At 47.2% G+C, this 21,706-nt stretch overlaps 1 protein-coding gene across 1 annotated transcript in view; it reads right to left on the bottom strand.

The window, feature by feature from the left end:
* PPP1R21 (protein phosphatase 1 regulatory subunit 21) overlaps nt 1-20,462 on the bottom strand; it is a 69,751-nt gene extending 49,289 nt beyond the window's left edge. The window contains exons 1-5 of the mRNA XM_084791917.1: nt 20,260-20,462; nt 6,815-6,883; nt 4,432-4,578; nt 1,657-1,758; nt 39-203 (exon numbers count right to left, since the gene is read on the bottom strand). Coding sequence (XP_084648043.1) covers nt 39-203; nt 1,657-1,758; nt 4,432-4,578; nt 6,815-6,883; nt 20,260-20,316 — 540 coding nt within the window. The 5' untranslated portion in view covers nt 20,317-20,462. The remainder of the gene's footprint in view (nt 1-38; nt 204-1,656; nt 1,759-4,431; nt 4,579-6,814; nt 6,884-20,259) is intronic.
* Nucleotides 20,463-21,706: the final 1,244 nt, after the last annotated feature.

Here is a 21,706-nt window from a genome sequence, read left to right as displayed (position 1 = left end):
CGGAGTCCTTAACACGCTTCCCCGGCGCAAGGGCTTACCTCCAGCTTAGCCTTGTCATTCTGCAGTTTCTCTATGGTCTCCATGTACTTCCGGGTCAGGCCATCAATCACAGCTTGGTGCTGAGCAGCTTCGGTTTCCAGAGCGGCCAGCCGAGTCCTCAGCTCTGCTTCCACATGCTTGTGTTGCTCATGAGCTTCGAAAAACTGAAAGGAAAGGGCTGTTTCTTTCCTGAGGATCCCCGCGACCGCGCAGCGGTGACTGCCGTGTGGCTAGAGGTGGCCAGAGGGACCAGGGAACAGGGGAGTGCTTTCTTATCTCTCCTACAGAGGTGGAAACACCCTGACCGCGTTATGTCACTGGTCTTTGTCTCGAGAAAAGACACTGAAACACAGCAGCCTGCACCAAGCCTCTTAGGCCCACGAAAGTCTACTCTGAACAACTACTCACAGACAATTCACCTGAGGTGCTGTTCCTAAAACACACAGAGCCGTTTCCTTAATGAGTCTGATACTAATTAAGAGTTATCACTACTTACACTTAACATGCACCAAGATCAAATTTTTCAAGATTCTTCTTCTTTTTTTTTTTTTTAATTTACATGTCTTTATTTATGTGTTTGCATGTGTGGAACTCAGAAGACAACAGTCATCTTACAGTTCCAGGGACAGAACTCATGTTGCCAGGCTTGAGAGCAACTACATTTACACACTGAGCCATCTCACGCTCCCTAAGGGCTTTCAGAGCTGGGCGTGGTGAGCCATACCTGTAACCCTGTGCTTGGGGGACGGAGGCAGGCAGGGAACTAAGATTCCAAAACCCCGCAGCTCCACAGGGAGCTCAAGGCCAGCTCTGAGCTGCAAGAAAAGCTGCCTCAAAAATACGAACAAACAAACCAAAAAACCTAACAATCCATAAACAAAGAATCAACTACACATCATAGATCATCAAACAAGCCCTACTTATTGATAAGCTCCTACCAAATGATCTACGCCATCAATTTCTAGGGAAAGGGACTGCTGCCTAGTATATTCTAGTCCAAAGACTCTGAACAAATGTTCGTGTTCACACCAAGCCTTGTGTGAGATTTAAGACATGAACAAATCAGTCCCATTACATGTGTAAGGACACAGAGGACATTAAAAACCCACACAGACAACAAGGAAACTATTGGCATTCATTTTCTCAACTTCTGAGATTATAAGACCCACTGATTCTTTTTTTTTTTAAGATTTATGTATTTTATGTGTACGGGGTTTTCTGTCTGCATGTTTCATACTACACCACATGCATACCGTGCCCTCAGGGGCCAGGAAAAAGATCCCCTGGGACTGGAGTTACAGGCATTTTTGAGCCATAAAATGGGTGGTAGGAAGTGAAGCTGGGTCATCCAGAAGAGCAGTAGGTGCTCTTCACCACAAAGCCACCTCTCCACTACCAAGACACACATTTATTTACTCATTTATTTACTGTGTATGGGCATAAAACAGTGCACATGAGGTAGTCACTGGGACAACTTGCGGAGTTGGTTCCCTCCTTCCACTATGTAGGACCCAAGGGTGGAACTCGGGCCGTCAGGATTGACAGCAAGTGTCTCTACCCACTGAGCCACCCTGCCAGCCCCTAAGGCCCATTCTTTTGTCGCTCATTTTTTGTCACCTGAATGTGTAGCCGCTCGTTCTCCTCGATTTTCTTTTGCAGATCTTCATCAAAGACACTCTTCTGCTCTTGACTCAACTGAGAAGAAGATTCTCCACTTTTCTGGTGGGAAGAACAAATTATGTCCACACAGTGTTGATCCTTTAGAGAAACGTTAAGGCACACAGCAGCTCCACAACCTCAGTAGTGTGTCTTCTCTGTGTGTTCACCATTTTCAAAGAGCCCTACACATGGCACACAGTCCGTCGCCTAACTTGGCCTACAGGGACCCAAACTGGAACTGCAAAGACCGCAAAGGGAAGAAAGCTCAAGGGAGGGACAGAGGAAAAGTAAATGGGTTCATCATCTTCCCCACATGCACTCGGGAGCAGCAGGAAACCTGGCCTCGACCTGGTCGTTCGGTTTGGGAGAGATTGTGCAAATCTGAGCTACTGCTTTCCTTTAAGAAGTTCTGGTGAGGGCTAGAGAGTTGGCTCAGAGGTTAAAAGCACTGACTGTTCTTCCAGAGGTCCTGAGTTGAATTCTCAGCAACCACACAGTGGCTCACAGCCATCTACAATGTGATATGATGCCCTCTTCTGGCCTGCAGGTGTACATGCAGGTAGAACACTATATACATAATAATTAATAAATAAGTCTTTAAAAAAATAAGTTCTGGTGAAGCTGGGCAGAGGCAGGTGAATCTAACTTCAAGGTTATCTGGTCTATAGAGCAAATTCCAGGACAGCCAGAGCTATACAGAAAAACTCTGTCTCGAAAACCAAAAAGAGGACTGGTGAGATGGCTCAGTGGTTAAGAGCACTGTCTGTTCTTCCAGAGGTCCTGAGTTCAATTCCCAGTGACCATATGTTCATTAGAGTCCACATAAATTCCTATTTAAATAAAAAGATAGCCATGTTAAAAATAAAGCTAGTATATATACAATGAGCTTATAAAAAATTCCCTTCTTGTTAATATAAACTTTTGCACTACGAAGAACAGTAGTATTTAGGAGATCTGAGAATGACCACTTGTTTCAGTGTGATACACAGGCAGTCTAACAATGACACTGTTTAGACATCAGTTCCCCATACTCTGCCATTTTCTGCATCTTACTCATTACTTCAAATGAAGCCACCTGCTAATCCAATACAAACTGGTGACAAAATGGTCCTATGAAAATACAGCTAAATAAAAAACAACAGATACTAAGTAGCCATCACGTTTGGAACACAAAAAAGTACATGAGGCACATTAAAATGACTTACTTGTGGTCCTCAGTGTTCCCAAACTTGGAAGCTTTCCTAAGATAATTCACAAGTCTTGGGCACTTCTGCTAAATAATTAATCTGGTGTGTTAGTCTTACTTGGCGGCTCACACCTGTAATCCCAGTGCTTAGGAAGCTGAGGCAGGAGAACTAATTGCTACACATCTGAGGCCAACCTGGCCTACATATTTAATATAAAGGCAGCCTACGCTACAGAGTAAGACCCCTACTCAAACCAAACCAAAACAAAACAAAACAAAAAACCAACCAAAGCACTGATAGTCATGTTTGAAGTTACTGGCCATGTCCTCCAAGGACAGCCTGGAATTCCCAAAGCATGCACACGTCCTGGTAGCCCTCGTGTGCACCTGGTAGGCCCTCTTTGTCCTCGCTTTACTTAAACACTTCAGAGCTTCCTTCTAAACATGTCGATGCATACAGGAAGGTATTATTAACATATCACATGGTCACACAGCTTTAGGCGCTTCATGTGATCCCGTGTAATCCCAGTAAGCATTACATTCTCATCCCCACTTAATGGTGGAGAAAACCTGAGGCTAAAACACTCACAATGCTGTCAAATGTTAATGCATTTGTAGACAGCCGGCAGAGGATTCAAACCCAGCTGAACCCTAGACGTGCTGTTCTTCCCTGCGCACACCCTGCTTCGGGGTCCCTGTCTGCTCCTGCCTCTCGGCACAGCCTGTTAACACACGTGTAGAATACGGGTCTATATACATTCAGCCTTAAGACACCACCCCTGGCCTGACATCCCTTCTTATGTTTTTAAACACAGAAATTTAGCCAGGTATGATGGCGCACGCCTTTAATCTCAGCACTCTGGAGGCAGAGGCAGGTGGATCACTGAGGCCAGCCTGGTCTACAAAGTGAGTCCAGGACAGCCAGGGCTCCACAGAGAGACCCTGTCTCAGAAAACAAAAACAAAAACAAAAACAAAAACAGAACAGAAATTTGCCTATCAAGCAAAACCACAGAGGCAACACTCCATCTCAGAGCCCTGCCCCCACCCCTGCCCCCACCCCTGCCCCCACCCCTGTCCCCACCCCTGTCCCCACCCCTGTCCCCACCCCTGCCCCCACCCCTGTCCCCACCCCGCTGCTGCCTGCTTCAGCCACTCCAGTTCATCACTCACCCAAGACATCACTTTTGAGCAGTATGAGACATTCCACTCATTTTTCTCAGATACTACCTCAATTATGTACATGTTTGCTGCTAATAAATTTTTTAAGACTGACTTTTCTATGCAAATGGCCCTGAACTGGTTAGTCATGGGGGCACAGGCCTGTCACTCCAGCACCAGGGAGGATAAGATGGGAGAACTGAGGATTTGAGGCCAGCCTGAGCTACATGAAGAGATCTCATCTCAAAAACAGAAAAGAAAGGAAAACGTGTCTACACGGCGAACATCTGTCTTCTGGACTGAGTTAGCAGATACGTCCTGGAGGGGCTCTCTGACCAGCCAGTCTGTGCCTCTCCAAGGCCACACAGTAGCCTTTGCTGAACTCACCTTATTTTTCTTGCCTCGAGGTTCACTGAGAGCTAGCTCATCTTGAAGGAGTTCCACCCTCTTGGCAAGCTGCAGATTTCGAAATGTCAAACTGTCCATTTCCTGTTGTAGTTTCCTCAACGACTGATCCTTCATTTTCAGTTGTTCCTACATCAAAGCAAAACAGTTCCTCACACAGAGTTTGGCTTTTTTTTTTTTTTAAGTCTTTGTTCCAGCAACATAAAATCAAACCCCACCTTGCTTCAGGGGGTGTAAGTTATATGCTCATCACTTTTGTTAGGTTGTTAGCTATTTTGCACCAAAAAACTTTTTTTCCAGCCAAACTAGTATATTTACAAATAAAATAAGAAAAAACATACACAGATACAGCAGACTGTCAGCAACTTAAAGCAAAACGTCTGCAACTCTGTGTCGCTGTCTGTGGCAGTGAGCAGACTGGCCATGGACTGCCTATAAATGTAGATGTTTTAAGGGAACCAGACTCAGTAACAATAGCCCTCAGTGATCACGGAGGGCAGGAAATCTACTTCTGCTCCTCTCTCTGTGAGTTCCTTCTGAATTTAAATGAAATCCTACCCCATTCTTATCCCCTTTCTTCACACTGTGCGTGCGTGCGTGCGTGCGTGCGTGCGTGCGTGCGAGGGACAGAACCTAACCTGGCTTTCAGACGCCTACGGCTCACCAGCGCTTACCACTGAGCTACATTCCCAGCCCTAAGTCTTCTCAACACACTTACTTTCACCTAAGTCTTTGACCTGTTAGATTTTAAAGCCAATATTAACACAGCACAAGAGTACGTTCAGATTCTGGTCCTCATCAGTTCACTTTCAAGCTTGTGAAAACAGGCACAAAAATCTAAATATCCTAAAAATCTCAACAATAAAGGGGTAAGAAAGAAGTTAGAGAGACACATTTAGTTTCGTCTTATTTTAAAAGTACACTATTTTAACTATATTTTACTTATAACTTTGTGTTCGCTGGTATTAAGCAGCCACTCTTTTGTCTTCTTAAATAATGACTCTGGATTAATTTCGCTCCAACAATGCAGCAGTGCAGATGCTGTAACAGACACTGGGACTGCACTGGAGAAGGAAGGCAATGGCCCAGTGTGTGCTTGCTGACAGCTCTGCATGACAAAGGCAGCCAGCAAGCCCAACCACGTGCCCTGGAGAGTAGAAAAATACTTTTTCTTTCCCACTGTTTATCCAGGAAGCCCTAATTTTCACTTGAAGGTCAAAGGTACACATAGGTCCAGTTCAAGTAAATTATCATAAAACCTCAAATGAAGGAAAGTCCAATCAGTGACATTTACCCCCCACCCCAGCAACTCACACCCTAACAGCTGCATTTCCCAACTGGCAGACCTTCACTAGTACTGTAATTACAGTGACGGCAAAAGGAACAAAACGAGAAGTTTTTCTCTACACTGCCGGGATTAGTGACTGCCAGCTCCAGATGCTCCAGATGTGCTAACCAGTCAGGAGCTTTGGAAGAGCCTGGCTTCTGCACCAGGGATGATAACACTGTCCATTGGAGCCGATGAGATAATGTGAGTAGTCATGTGCTCCGTACAATGCCTGGCATGTGGTGAAGCTCACAGACAGAACTAAAGATCTCGGCACCACTGCCACAGCCGCCACACACTGCTACCACCACAGCCACCCATAAGCACAGCACGAGCAGCTGCCACACAGAGCAGGTACTCGGAGAGGTTTCTCGGTACTAGGTTTTAAGCATCAGGAGATGCAGTGATCATTTCTTCAAAGGTTGCAGGAAAGTAATCCATATCCTAAAACTAATCTGTCCATTCAAAAATATCATCAGCCAGCATTTATTACACGCCAAACAGAATGAACAGAGGTGAATCCCCCCTCAGCCTATTGTGTTCAGCTAACCAAGGTGCTGGTGGTAAACCTGTCACTCAAGCAGTGTGCGTGTCAACAGTTACCACTGCTACTAAGTAGCAAACTAAAGGCAAGAGTGAGTGAACCACAGGATTCCCAATCCAAACTCATTTATTAGGGCCCGTGGGCTGAGCACTGGGGAGGCAAACACAAACATGACCAGGCTTCTCCGAGGGCCACCTAGAGACGCCAGACACAACACTGCGCTCATCTGCATGGATTTAAGTCCACAAAGGCTTGAGCTACAGAGGAAATACACTAGATAAGGTCAGTATATGTGTACAACCTTTAGAACTGCAGAAATAGCTGAAGAAACACCTAACATACATACGTAAGCAAGAAGGAAAGCTAGACACAGGGACGGTGCTACCTTTGCTATGCCTAGTAAATCAGTGGCAAAGACTTGGGACTTTACCCCTCAAACCATGAGCTTTCCCCAACACGGAGCGACCTCTGCAACGCCAGGTTCCCCTTCTTACCTTTAGTGCAGCAGAGCTGGCCTGCTCGTCCACAACACCTTTCTTCAGGACCTGATTCTGAGCTCGGAGCTGAAAACAGGAAGCACTGATTACTTTTAATGTAAAGCACTCACATCAAGGAAAGCACAGTGGCTTCATAATAAAACACTACAGTGAACAGCTAACTCTCCTCGTGTGTGTGTGTGTGTGTGTGTGTGTGTGTGTGTGTGTGTGCATGCACTGCATGTGCTTGTGTGTGCACGTGCATATGTATAGTGTGTGTTGTGTGTGCTACGTGTGTGTGCATGCATATGCGTGTGCAAGAGCACACTCAAGTGTGCTTGTGGAGGGAAACTGAACTAATTACTGGCCAAACGGAACACAGAAGGTAAGTTCTCCAATGACATAAACCTACTCACTAGCAAATCTGTGTCCCCTGGGCTGTGCCCAGTGGTAGAGTGCTTGCCTAGTGTGAGTCTAGAGGTTCATTACAAAGATAAATAAGTAAAATAAAAACCCAAGTCTCCTTGCTTTGAGTATATCATTCTTTATCTGGATGTATATTCCTTATAAGCCATGGTCTTGAATTTAAAATGATACAATAAAAGAGAAAATATCGGGCTGGAGAGATGGCTCAGCGGGTAAGAGCACTGGCTGCTCTTCTAGAGGTCCTGAGTTCAAGTTCCAGCATCCATGTTCCATGTCCCAGTCCCAGGGCACCCAACATCCTCCTCTGGTGCCCATGGTATCTGTACATGAGTCTGCATGCCACAGATACATACATGCAGGCAAACACTTATAAGAAAAATAAAATAAAATCACAAAATAAAGAGAGAAAATACTGTTTTCTTGAAATTCTGGAACACTGTTTCATTAGACGCAACAGAATAAGCAGTGAACAGAGTACAGGGCATCAAGAGACTCAGTGAACCTGGTGCCTGGTATTACACGACTCCATCATCAGAGGAGTCCCCCCCAGGAACGGGACTGTTACCAGTCATCAGCTGAAGCACATTCAATGTTCAAAGTTGCTCCACACCCCTCTACACACACTCACTAAGTCAGTAAAGTGCTTACCTTGCACACACAAGAACATGAATTCAATTCCAAGAACTCATGGGGGTTTGCTTGGTTTTGTTTTTTTAAAAGGCAGGCGTGGTAAACTGGGGAACTGAAGACAGGTGCATCTCTGGGACTTGCTGACAGCCAGCCTAGTCTGCTGCTAAGTCCAGACCAGTGAGAGAACCTGTCTCTACAGCACAGGAGTAACACTGAGCTTGCTCTCTGGCACATGCACACACACACACACACACACACACACACACACACACACACCACTTGTATTGTTGAGTCCCAAGTGCCTTCTGTGTGTGACATCAGCCAGTGCTCGCAATTCTAAGGAGGCTGTCTCCTCGCCTCCACCTTAGAGAAGAGGATATGGAGGCACAGAACAGCAAGATGGACACACTGACATTAGGAGCCTGGCAGTTCGGACTCCGTTGTTATAATGCCAACCAGACAACACCAGCTACTATTTCACAGAGATTTTGAGAGAAAAGTAGGCTGGTAAGATGGACCTTCTCCTTGGGAAATTAGGTAGAATTTGAGTGTGTGTGTGTGTGTGTGTGTGTGTGTGTGTGTGTGTGTGTGCGCGCGCGCGCGCGCACGCGCGTCAGAGACAACTGGCAGGGGTCTTACTACCATGCAGTTCCCAGGGAGAGAACCCAGGTCCTTGGACTTGTCAGCAAGCCCACTTGTCACTACTTGCCACCCCATTTCTGCTTCCCTACTCAGGGTACCCAGGCTCGTTGAGCACTGAGCTAAACTGGAGGGAGGGGGGGCTTAGCCAGGGGACCATGCAGGATGTCCTCTGGTGGTAAGTGCATGAGAAACAACCCTCTTGGGAGACAGCTTCAGTGAGGCAGCTCATTTAATTGTGGGAACAAAGGCTACTTGAACCTTTGTGGAGTGGGTAGAGGCTTTCAGAGGAGTACTCATCATCGACCTGGGCCAAGGTGCCTGGAACACCTTATTTGCATGAAGAGGAATTCCAGATGCTTGCTGGACATGACCTTAAAAGGACAGAGGAAGTTTAACCTGTAACCTGGTCACCAGGCTACCTGACCACCTCAGGGGTGGCCAAGGTACACCAGGACACGCAGACCCAGGGCAGGGAAGGAACAATCCTATTCCTGCTGGTCTCAAGACAAGATTCTCAGAGTGTGGATAGACCTCAACCTCACTCTTGTTCCACGCTGGCTCCTCTGGTCACACAGCTCCCCAGCCCATAATATTTGCTGGGCCATCTTACTGGCCCTGTAAACACTTGGTAAAGTTTTGCTTATGTCTCTAGCTGTGTAACCACCACTGACTGGTTCTAAAAGTAAGAAGAAAGTATTCTCAGGAAAAAAGGAGCACAGTGCAGGGACATGGAAGCATATGACAAATGTGGCTGAGGCGAGGGCCTGATAGGCCAACACAGACACTGACTGACCATGTTCTCCTCTGAGGAACTAAAAGAGGATAATTTTATCTATGAGCTTTGAAAAATCTATTTCACTAGGTGTGCTGGCTCACAGATCCTAGAACCTGAGTGGCTCGGGACAGAGGATCACAGGATCAAGGGCAACTTGGGCCACGCGGCAAGTTTATGGCTGGACTCGTCTACAGGAAGACTTTGTCACAAATGTAATGAATTAATTAATCAAAATTATAACTCTACACAGCTCACGCCTGCCTCCTGAGAAAGGAGGTAAAAAGTGACTCTTTTCTATGCCAAGAAAATGGGAATATTAAATGTTAAACCTTCCTGGGATATTTAAAACAAAACAGGAAGTTTAAGATTAGAATGAAGGGACAAGCACTTCCGTTAGGAAGTGAAGAATCACAGCTCACAGCTAAACAGGAAACATCTCTAAGTCCATGTCCCACCACTTACTAGGCACTAAAAGGGTCTCCACTTAAGACTTCTGAGCTCCAGTCACACGGTCTGCAACATGAGCAAGTCTATCTGCTAGTCCCCTTTGTGAGGACACTGAGAGCCAGGTAAGAAACCCACATCAAAGCTCCACCTGGCACAGTGTTCCACAGACGGCAGCCGAGATCTTATCACTGGATGTAAAGGGATCGCTCTTCAAGGCGCGTTTATTAGTGTGCCCATACAGCACTGCTCTAAGCCAGTGGTTCGCAACCTTCCTAATGCTGTGATCCTTTAAGACAATTCTGCAAGTTGTGGTAACTCCAGCCATAAAAGTAATTTCACTGCTATGCCAATAGTGTAATTTTGCTACTGATAAGAATTGCAATGCAAATATTTGTGTTTTGAGAACTGAGATTATAAAGGATAGGAGAGAGGAGAAGTAAATGCTATAGCTGTTCTTTGCAAAGAATTTAACAACTTGTCACGGGTGGTGGCTCACACTGGGAATCCCAACACCAGGAGGCTGGGGCAGGAAACTTTCCTTGAATTGGAGGCCAGCCTGTGGTATAATAGTGAGTTCCAGGCTAGCCTAAGTGAGCTACAGGGTGAGACCCGTCTCAAAAACAAAATTCTAGGACTGGAAAGATGCTGTGAAGTCATGAGGACCAGAGTTCAGATGCCAACATGCACATAACAAGCCAGCTATCCCATGCACACCTGTGACCCCAATTCTGAGGGAAGGCAGAAGAGGGAGATGGCTGGTTCCCATTCAGCTGAGGAAACGCAAACCTTAGGTTCAGGAGGAAACAGTAACTCAAAGGGATGAGTGGAGAAGGCTGAAGGACTATTATGTCCTCTTCTGGCCTCCGTACTAGAACCTGCTCACATATGTGTGCATATACTCACATACACAGGCATATAGATATATATGCATGTGTGTGTATATATATAAGTAATCTAAAAGGAAAGAAAATACTTATGATAATTAGCAATACTGTATTTTGTTGCTTTTTTTTTTTTTCAGTGTAGGCATAAAATGTTTAAGAGGCTGGAGAGATAACGCAGCAGGTAAGAGCTCTTGCTGCTTTTCCAGAGTTTGGTCCCCAGTACCCATGTCAGGTGAGTCACAGCCACCCATAATTGCAATTCCCAGAGGATCCATGCCCTCTGGCCTCCAAAGGTACCCACGCACAATGGTATTCACCCACATAGACAAATACACAAAATTTTCTGAAATAAAAATAATTTTTAAAATCTGATTTTTTTTAAGGGCTTGGCAAACAAAAGTCTAAGATCCAAATGCCTGCTCCCTACTTTGAGGTTTTACTGGAAGGCGGTCATACTCCTTCATTTGTGTAACATGAAGTAAGAGAGATGGGCAATTGCAACAGCAGTTAGAGCATCTCAAAACTAAATTATTTACTATATAGCTCCTTACAGAAAAACTCTGCTGACTCTGCTCTAGAAGTCCAAGGAGAGAAACGCTGTTTTAATACTGACTTTCATTATGTAGCTTCTAGCTTCTGAGCAATAAGCACTCTTGAGGACAACGCTGCCCAGCAAGCAGAGTGGAAACTGACAAGTCGTACAGCTGGGAGATAGAAATAGAGCATCATGTAGCCCAGGCTGGCCTGGAGCTCGCTTTTAACTGAAGCTAGCCTTCAACTCCTGATCTTCCAGCCTCTACCTGCAAGTGCAGCAAGAGCTCTTAGCCTCTAAGCCATCTCTCCAGCCCCTATAATAAAATCTTAGCATTCATTTCTAAGGTATAGTGGAGACAATTTAGAACAGGTTGAATAGTCCAATTTGCTAAAGGGGAAACTTCCAAGTAACTGTGTGGCCTCCAACCTAACTGACTAAAACAAAACAAAACAAAAATCTGGTTTTCCTTTGGGAAACTCTCTACTCAAAACATGGCTTCTGTGAAACTAGTCGACAAAATACCATTAGAAATCTGTATCTCACCGGGTGTGGTGGCACATGCCTTTAATCCCAGCACTCGAGAGGCAGAGGCAGGTGGATCACTGTGAGTTCGAGGCTAGCCTGGTCTACAAAGCAAGTCCAGAACAGCCAAGATAACATAGAGAAACCCTGTCTCAAAAAAAAAAAAAGAAAAGAAAGAAAGAAAAGAAAAGAAAGAAATCTGTATCCCAGAGGCTAGTGAAGACGCATGGCAGCACTACATTTTGTGGCTCCACTTGGTAGCACTGGGCGCTCTCCTGCCTGGCTGCACCACTGTCTCCGGGTGCTGCACGATGAGCCAGGTCCCTGATTCCTACCCTCAGTCTAGCCCTCCACAATCCAGCTTCCTCCTCTCCGGCACTGACCACAGAAAGGAGGTGAACCGCACCTGCTGTTGTAGAGCTGAGTTACATCCAGATACCAACTCGTCTAGGAGACAGGTATGGAGACTGACTTATATTGATATACTTGAGAAGCGGCCGCCCTGATGTCTCCATTACACAGACATGACCCTGAAGACAGCACAGCCTGTTCCGAGCAGCAGCAGCTCTTCTGTGCCATCAGGTGGAGGACCAGGATCTCTCAAACTCCCTGCTCGGTCCTCTAACCCTCTCCTCACTACCCACCCCGCTCAGTCCTCTAACCCTCTCCTCACTACCCACCCCGCTCGGTCCTCTAACCCTCTCCTCACTACCCACCCCGCTCGGTCCTCTAACCCTCTCCTCACTACCCACCCAGCTCGGTCCTCTAACCCTCTCCTCACTACCCACCCCGCTCGGTCCTCTAACCCTCTCCTCACTACCCACCCCACTCCTGATTAGATTCAGCAAAACGCTGAGAGCTCTCCTTCGCTGTTGCGCTGTTGCCGAGCAAGCCTATTGGTTCTGAGGGAACACTTTTCACTTCCCCTCCCACCCCTGCCATAACCTTCCCCTAACCACCTGTGGCCCACAGTGCACTTGCTCCTCAGTCCTCGGCACTTACTAGTAACAAGATGGGCTTTCTTTGTGTTTTGTCTTAATTTTACTTTTCTGAAGTTGGAAAGTTACAGTTACTAATTTATGTGTATTTCTGTCTGCATATCCACCATACCAACTTAAACTTCTTCATGAGAGAAACACAGTATGCATTTCAGTATGATTCCTGCTCACAACAAAAGACCAAGTCATAGAAAAAGAACTCAGGCAGGCGGTGGTAGCACACGCCTTTAATCCTAGCCCTTGGAAGGCAGAGGCAGAAGGATCGCTGTGAGTTCGAGGCCACCCTGGTCTACAAAGCGAGTACAGGATAGTCAAGGCTACACTAAGAAACCCTGTCTCGAAAACAAAACAAAACAAAAACAAAAACAAAAGGAATTCAATAATGATTAACTAATTACTCAAATAAAATACCATGTGCAATCTTTCCAAGACACTTCTCCCTGTGCTGTTGGCCATTAAGAGCCCTCAAGAGCCTAGAGCCCAGCGCTCCCAACCAGCCCCAGCCCTCCATCAGGCCTATGACACTGATGTTTCTCTAGGAACACAGAGAGTAGCAGAAAACCAGCCATGGTCTCCTCAGTCACTCTAACAATCTCTATCAGGATCACAGGCTCTAGATGAGGGGTGTGTGACTTCACAACCGCAATGCTGAGAGGGAAGGAGGAATGAGTCATGCACCGCCTTTCCCTGTCTAAACCCCAACCACCCCTCACCCCCTCACGCCCCTCTCCCAACCCCCAGCCCCCACCACCCATGTTGGAGCCATTCTTAGGTGGCTACTCTCATGCAGTAGACATTCTGACATTTACAACTGGTTTATAACCCTATAAAACCAGCTTTATTAATACAGCATTCCTTTATCACAAAACAATGTGCCTAAGAGACACCCCTAAACCTCACCACGGCCCCAACTCACAGTTTCTGAATGCTAAAGCTATCTGCAGTTTCCAGCTACAGTCTCTGGCCTGGATGAGCCCTAAAACTCCGTGCAGTTGTGCAACTCTCTAGCCTGCTCTTTCTCTCAGACTAACTGTCCCTACCACAAGAAATGGGGAAGGGGCAGGCTGCAGCCTGTGGATCACTGCTCAGCAGGGGCTATCTTGCCCCTGATAAAGGAAAAGCCTCCTCTCAGGCATGGCTTCAGTGGACTGCTTTCTTCAGGCCCTGTGTTCATGAAAGAAAACTGGCCGAGACAAAACTCCTGCTCACAAGGCTTGCAGGTTAGCTGCCCCTCAGCAACTAGGAGAGTCAGCTCAGGCAGAGGGGACCAGTCTTCCAGACTCTATCATTCTAGAACAGTGGTTCCAGGATCACATGATCCTACATATTAGATAGTTACATTACCAGTCATAACAGTAACAAAATTACAGTTATGAAGTGGCAACAACATACTTTTATTTTGTTCCACAACATGAGGAACTATATTAAAGGATCACAGCACTAGAAAGTTTGAGAACCACTGTTCTAGAACATTTGGTCTTTGGACAGCTATGACAGCAGCTTGGGAGCAAATTTCAGGCCTCGCCCTAGACCTACTAGACCAGAACCTGATTGGCTGCTGACTTACACGTGAGGTGCTAAGCCAGGGTCTCAACCAGCACTGTCCAACAGGGTAACCCTGAACCACGAGAAGCTTCCACACACAGGACTAATGCGATGGCTCAGTTAGTAAGGCCACTCGCCACAAAAACTGACAACCCAAACTCTATCTCAGAAACCCATATTGTAGAGGGAGAGAAGCAAAACTCGCAAGCTATCCTCTGACCTCCATACATATGCTGCGGCTCATGTGAGTGTATGCACACACACACACACACACTCACACACTCGCACATATGCACACAAAATAATAAATAAATAAATAAATAAATAAATGTAAATTAATTCCCACACGTGGCTGCCCTACTGGACAGCAAAGGAAAAGAACACTGCTCTTTCCACACAGAGTTCTGCCCACAGCACTGAGTCCACAGCTGTCCCACTTTGGCCATTAAAACCTACACATCAGCCGGGCGTGGTGGCGCACGCCTTTAATCCCAGCACTCGGGAGGCAGAGGTAGGCGGATCGCTGTGAGTTCGAGGCCAGCCTGGTCTACAAAGTGAGTCCAGGACGGCCAAGACTACACAGAGAAACCCTGTCTCGAAAAACCAAAACAAAACAAATTAAAAAAAAAAAAACCTACACATCAAGATTAATGAAAACTAAGCCGGGCGTGGTGGCGCACGCCTTTAATCCCAGCACTCGGGAGGCAGAGGCAGGCGGATCGCTGTGAGTTCGAGGCCAGCCTGGTCTACAAAGCGAGTCCAGGACAGCCAAGGCTACACAGAGAAACCCTGTCTCAAAAAACCAAAAAAAAAAAAAAAAAAAAGATTAATGAAAACTGGTATTCAACTTTCATGTAATCCAGACCAAGCCTGTTTCTCTTAGAGCAGGTGACTCATCAGGCTCCACCAAGCCCCACCATCTTCAGGGCAAACTGGACCCAAACTGGCCCTTTCCAAGTAGCTCTATACTAGGATAGAGGTCTGGACCGTTCCCTGAGGCCATCCATCTTCACAAACAGCCCTTCAACTGCAAAGAGACCTGCTAGAAAAATAAAGAATGTTTGGCTTCCCTGTTGGTTCTCAAGACCACATGGAGAGCCCAGAAAAGATTATCTTTATCTGAACAAAGGCTACTTTACTGATAACATTCTTTGAGAGATGATCCTCAAAGTTTATCATGTGCTCAGGTTTGGGTATTAAGTGTCCCCTAAAGGTCCACACAGAAAACTGATGTCTAGAGTAGGCCTGGTTTGGTTTTTGTTGTTGTTTGTTTTTGAGGGGCTGGGGGATGCTATGGACATTAAGAAGTGGGGTCTTTCAAGAGGTTCCCAGATCACTAAAGGTGTGCCCTCAGAGGGATGCAGAACCTTGATGCTTCCTCTACCCATCCCCTGATTTTGTTTGTTTGTTTGTTTGTTTTGGTTTTTTGAGACAGGTTTTCTCTGTGTAGCCTTCACTGTCCTAGACTCGCTTTATAGACCAGGCTGGCCTCAAACTGTACCTGCCTTTGCCTCCTTAATGCTGGGATTAAAGGTGTGCAACACACACACACACACACACACACACACACACACACACACACACTGCACCTGCCTTTGCCTCCTTAATGCTGGGATTAAAGGTGTGCAACACACAAATACACACACACATACACACACACAAACGTACACACGGCTGACAGATGTTTTCATTCCCCCAAACTACTGAAACTGAAATCTTAAGAGTCTCCAGTGACCTCAAATTGCCCAAATTATGTGGTCTTATTCTCCATTTTCACCGAAAAAATAAAAAAATAATCCTAGATAAAACGGAAGATCAAGGAAAGTTGATTTCAGTTATCAGCCCACAATCTGTGCACCAGGGAAGGGAACAAAACAGTATTCCTTTCCATGGCATAAAGCTGCCAAGGACAGAGATCTAATCTAGAAAATGCTTCGCACTAGATTAACAGGAAATAAAAAGTACACGAAGTCTTTGACCAGTGTGTGTTGTCTGTGTGTGTGTGTGTGAATGTGCAAGTGAACAAGCATGCATGCATGTGAATGTGTGTATGAGTGTGTGTGTATATGTACGTGTGGTGTGGTGTTTGAGACATGGTCTTACATTGTAGCGCAGGCTGTCCTGGAATTCTCTATGTAGCCAAGGCTGGTCTTTATAGGGAACTCATGACAATCCCCCTGCCTCAGGTTTGAGCCACCTCTTCTGTTGTTTCTATGTTCAGAAATACGTATAACAGTGCAAACAAAAGAAAGAGAAATGGCCTGGCCCAACAAGGGAGATGAGCACGTCCAGCAGGCTCCTCAGCACCCCTCTTCCCGGCACATCATTCCCACAGGTGCTCCTCAGCACCCCTCTTCCCGGCACATCATTCCCACAGGTGCTCCTCAGCACCCCCTCTTCCCGGCACATCATTCCCACAGGTGCTCCTCAGCACCCCCTCTTCCCGGCACATCATTCCCACAGGTGCTCCTCAGCACCCCCTCTTCCCGGCACATCATTCCTACAGGTGCTCCTCAGCACCCTCTCTTCCATCCACATCATTCCCACAGGTGCTCCTCAGCACCCCCTCTTCCATCCACATCATTCCCACAGGTGCTCCTCAGCACCCCCTCTTCTGGCCACATCATTCCCACAGGTGCTCCTCAGCACCCCTCTTCCCGGCACATCATTCCTACAGGTGCTCCTCAGCACCCCTCTTCCCGGCACATCATTCCCACAGGTGCTCCTCAGCACCCCCTCTTCCCGGCACATCATTCCCACAGGTGCTCCTCAGCACCCCCTCTTCCCGGCACATCATTCCTACAGGTGCTCCTCAGCACCCCTCTTCCCGGCACATCATTCCCACAGGTGCTCCTCAGCACCCCCTCTTCCGGCCACATCATTCCCACAGGTGCTCCTCAGCACCCCCTCTTCCCGGCACATCATTCCCACAGGTGCTCCTCAGCACCCCCTCTTCCCGGCACATCATTCCTACAGGTGCTCCTCAGCACCCCTCTTCCCGGCACATCATTCCTACAGGTGCTCCTCAGCACCCCTCTTCCCGGCACATCATTCCTACAGGTGCTCCTCAGCACCCCCTCTTCCCGGCACATCATTCCTACAGGTGCTCCCTTATCTATACCCTGACTAACTCTCCAAGCTCATCTTTATGGGACTAGTTAAAGGAAATAGTCTTTGCCCCCATTTTTATTTTTATAACTGTCAGAAATTATTCCTAACATTAGCTCAAGCTAACATGCAACTTTAACATCCCCAGCATCCCTAAAAGATGCCCCTTTGCTCCCACTTGACCTTCCTTGGCTTCTCTCTCCCTCTCCCTCCCTGAGTCAGTTTCTCTGTGTAGCCTTGTCTGTCCTGGATTCACTTTGTAGACCAGCTGGCCTTGAACTCACAGAGATCCAGCTGGCTCTGCCTCCCGAGTGCTGGGATTAAAGGTGTGTCTCACCACGCCTGGCCTGTGACCTTCCTTGGTTAGGGGCAATCACAATCCTCCTCCTCAGAGTTTTGTCAACTCTGTGTCTTCCCTCACCCACAAGTCCTGAAGTAAGACTCAAGGACAACCAGCTTATACACTGTTCCTATCTCCTGAACCCAGTGCTCTGAACAAAGTAGGCCCTCAAAAAAAGAAGTAATCTAAAAGTATTTTTAAACCAAAACTCCTGAATGTGGCCTCTTCTCTCCATTCCAGGCACTGACTTTACTAAAGCCTACACACTTTCTTCCCAGTGTGGTCCAACAACCTCTCAGCCAGGTGGTAGTGGCGCACACCACTTGGGAGGCAGAGGCAGGTAGATCTCTGTGAGTTCCAGGCCAGCCTAGTGTACAATGTGAGTTCCGGGATAGGCAGAGCTGTTACACAGAGAAACTCTGTCTCAAAAAACCAAGAAAAAAAAAAAACCAAAACAAAAAACCCTAACTCTCTCTTTCAGTCTACCGTCCATATAGTTACCAGCTTCCTTCCAAAAAGTAGTATTGCTCCCTTACTAAGAGAGATCTTTATTTAGGATGGCACTTGTCACCAATCCTGATGTTTTAAGTTCAACACCTGGAACCTACACGGTGGAAAAGAAAATCAACTCTCCTGACCACACCACCCCTACACACACACACACACACACACACACACACACACACACACACACACTAATAGATACAGATGGGTGGATGGATGGATGGGTGAACAGATGGATGAGTGGATGGATGGATGGATGGATGGATGGATGGATGGATGGATGGACGGATGGATGGGTGGACAGATGGATGGGTGGGTGGATGGATGGATGGATGGATGGATGGATGGACGGACAGATGGATGGGTGGACAGGTGGAAAGGTCTCTTTGACATTCCCATTGCAGGTATCTTATGTGAAATCCACACCCTTCATTACCTAGTCCACCCTCCTTTCAGCACACTCTGCCATGGGCTTTCATGGCTGCAAACACAGGCTAATCTCTTTACATGGAAAGCTACTTCCGCCCTTAGCCAGTGACCTCTCTCCGTGCTGCACTGAACTTGCTGGCCACATCGTATCATAACCCCATACCATATTTGAAGAGTCTACTAAAGGTGATTCTGCAGCTGGAACTCTGGCTCACTCACCTGACCCCGGCCCACATTTGCAGGGTGCACATAACAACACAAGTTTGTTGAACACACTTATATACCCAAAAGATTCAAATCTTTCCACGTCTTTTATTACTTCAGGAGGTGATATAATTATTTCAGCAATGCGGCCACTGCTCTGAGCGTTTCTGGAAATACTCACTGGCCATTTGGAACCGCCTTCCAAGCTTGTTTTCCCTCCAGAGCTGGAAATCAGTCCCCTTACTTTATATACATGAAACATTTTCAACCAAAAATAGTAGCAGCAAATTTGGGCACTGTCATCCTCCACCCACCCTCCTTCATCATATGGAATTGTTCCAAACTTCTGGCTCTTTCAAACAAGGAAGTCTTCCTCAAAAGACGCTCACAATCTCTGACACTGAGGCAAAGACACCTGAGTGGATTTCAAATGGAACTGCTAAATGAGGTTGCCAATGGTAGCGTGAGTGGGCTAAGCGGAGCATCTTAACAGGCTTCCATCTGATGCTGAAGACTTAAAGGTGCATGTTTAGATGCAAGTTTCATTTCTCTTAAAATGTTTCACTTTACCTTCCCAAATATATGCGTAACGGAATCATAGAGGGGAACGTACATTGGTTTTTCCAAATTTAAGAGGGGTTAAATCTTTTCATTGATTCTATGAATGCCAAGATAATTGAAAATTAAATATGACTACTGAATCATTTCCAAAGGCGTGACAGTCTGCTTTAATAACTTCATTAGAATATTCTCAAGGCAGAAAACCTTACCCAGAAACTGCACCACTCTTGTCCAAGAAGAAGGCTCCACCATTTGAAAGACTGATACTACAGAATGCCAGGTCCCTATTTTTGCATAATTCTGCATGTAAGGAGAACCTGCCCAGTGCACTGCCCCACTCCAGGTAAGGAAGACACAAGAAAAAAGGACAAGGCTCCACCACCTAAGCTGTCAAAATCAGTGAAGACAACATCTGTATTCTAAAGCGCCCGTCCCAGAGAAGCAGATTGCACGGATGATACTATTTACCCTTCCCAAACTGATGCGGAGGCAGATAAGTCTCTTTATCCTTAAATCAGCCCCTTGGGAAGGAGGAATGGTGATCTCCCCCCATCACTGGGCTGGGCAAACTGAGGAAGCAGCGAGCAAACGGATGGTCCCACATTTCTCCCTTCCCTTCAGGCTAGCAGCAAAGGCTGAGCCCTGGATTTCTGTCATCATGCCACTTCCAAGCCTGCTGGTCCAGCGAGAAGGGAGAATCAAACTCCAGCTCCTTTCTGCAGAGACGCACACGGACCCAGACACCGCCCGGCCCTATCTCCCTGGAGCTGCAGGTGGAAGCCTCGTAATGGTGGAAGCAAGAGGTGGAGGGATGAGGAGGAGCCCTCAGCATCCCCCACCGTCCCAAATCGCTGCCACGGCCAGCCGAGGCCGCAGGGCCAGGGACCCCTGACTCCCCACCCACGATGGGTACCTTCGAGTACTCCTGAGCCAGCTTCTGGTACTTGCCCTGCAACTCTGCGGAGGCCATGGCCTCCCCCGCCCCGTCCAGGCCGGGCTGCCCGGGCTGCTGAGCCCCGCCCCCCGCCCCCAACCCCACACTTGCTCCTGGGCAGGGCTCAGCCAGCTTCTGCGGTTCCGCCGCCGCGCCTCCTCCTCCACTTCCGGGTTTCGGGGCGGGAGGAAGGCGGAGCGGGCCCGGGGGCGGGGCGACTGCGGGAGGGGGCGGGGCGACGCCTTGACATCACCGCCCCACCCTCCGGCGCCCGCGTTCACGCATGTGCGGCCCCGCCGACGCCTGTGCGGTGACTGGGCTCGGCCTGTGGCCCCGGGCCCGCCATCTTGGACGAGGCGTCAAGATGGCGGCCGGGCTCGGGGCGAGCCAGAATCAAGACGGAAGAGAATGAGGGCCTATGGAATAGACAGAACACCAGACAGAGAGACAGTGGGTGCGAGGAGCGGAGAACCGGAAGGAGAAGCATTCTGAAGGCAACAAGAACTCTGTCTTCCCGGCCCCGTGGTTCCCATAGCAACCATCTGCCGTCAGATCCAGAGGCGCCTGGAAGCTGGTGCTCTGCTGCCTGTCTCGTCTGGATGTACAAGACTCGCGCTACACTGTAAACTGTCAAACCTACCACAAAGTTACACCGCTAGTCCTTCACCCCTCCTCTGGCATTGAGATGCGTCCATTCTCGACTCACACGCCACATGCCCATTCCTGATCCCTCCCTTATCCGTGCAGACAAAAGGCCGTTAGGAAATTTCCTGAGAATTTCTGCCACGCATTGAGATGTAAAGGATGTTATTGGTTTAAAAAGAAAAACAGCTGAACTAGATAGCTTGGAATTCCTTATGACGAAAAACTCCCTCCCCTCTTTTATTTAAAATACCGTTTACAGTTCTGTTGAGGATTAATGCAAGTGGAGCATTGAAGTGTTTCTTGATAAAAAGAGTATGAATAAATAAAAACAGTATATGTTTGCTTAGTTATAATATGGCAGTTCAACGTGTTAAAACGCCAGGTTAACCGGGCGTGGTACCCCCACGCTTTTAATCCCACCTGGCACTCGGTAGGCAGAGGCAGGCAGATCTCTGAGTTTGAGACAAGCCTGGCTTACAAAGTGAGTGCAGGACCGCCAGAGCTATTATACAGAGAAACCCTGTCTCAAAAACCAACAGAACAAAAGCAAACAAACAAAAAAAACCCTTGTCAAATGTAGTAAGTAAATTGCACTAGGTGCAACTGTGTAAGCCTTTATTTAATCTCAGTACTAAGGTGACAGAGGGACACACAGTGAAACTATCTCAAAAAAAAAACATAAATTGCAACATAATATTAATACATTTTTAAAATATGAAGTAGAAGTAGCCAGACATGCTTAGTCATGCCTGCAGTCCTAGCAGTTGGGAGGCTGAGGCAG

This window comes from Acomys minous (genome assembly GCF_964271855.1).
Source record: "Acomys minous genome assembly, chromosome: 8".
In the NCBI taxonomy this organism is placed as follows: Eukaryota; Metazoa; Chordata; class Mammalia; order Rodentia; family Muridae; genus Acomys; species Acomys minous.
The sequence above is the reverse complement of the archived record's forward strand: the minus strand, read 5'-3'. Positions and strand labels throughout refer to the sequence as shown.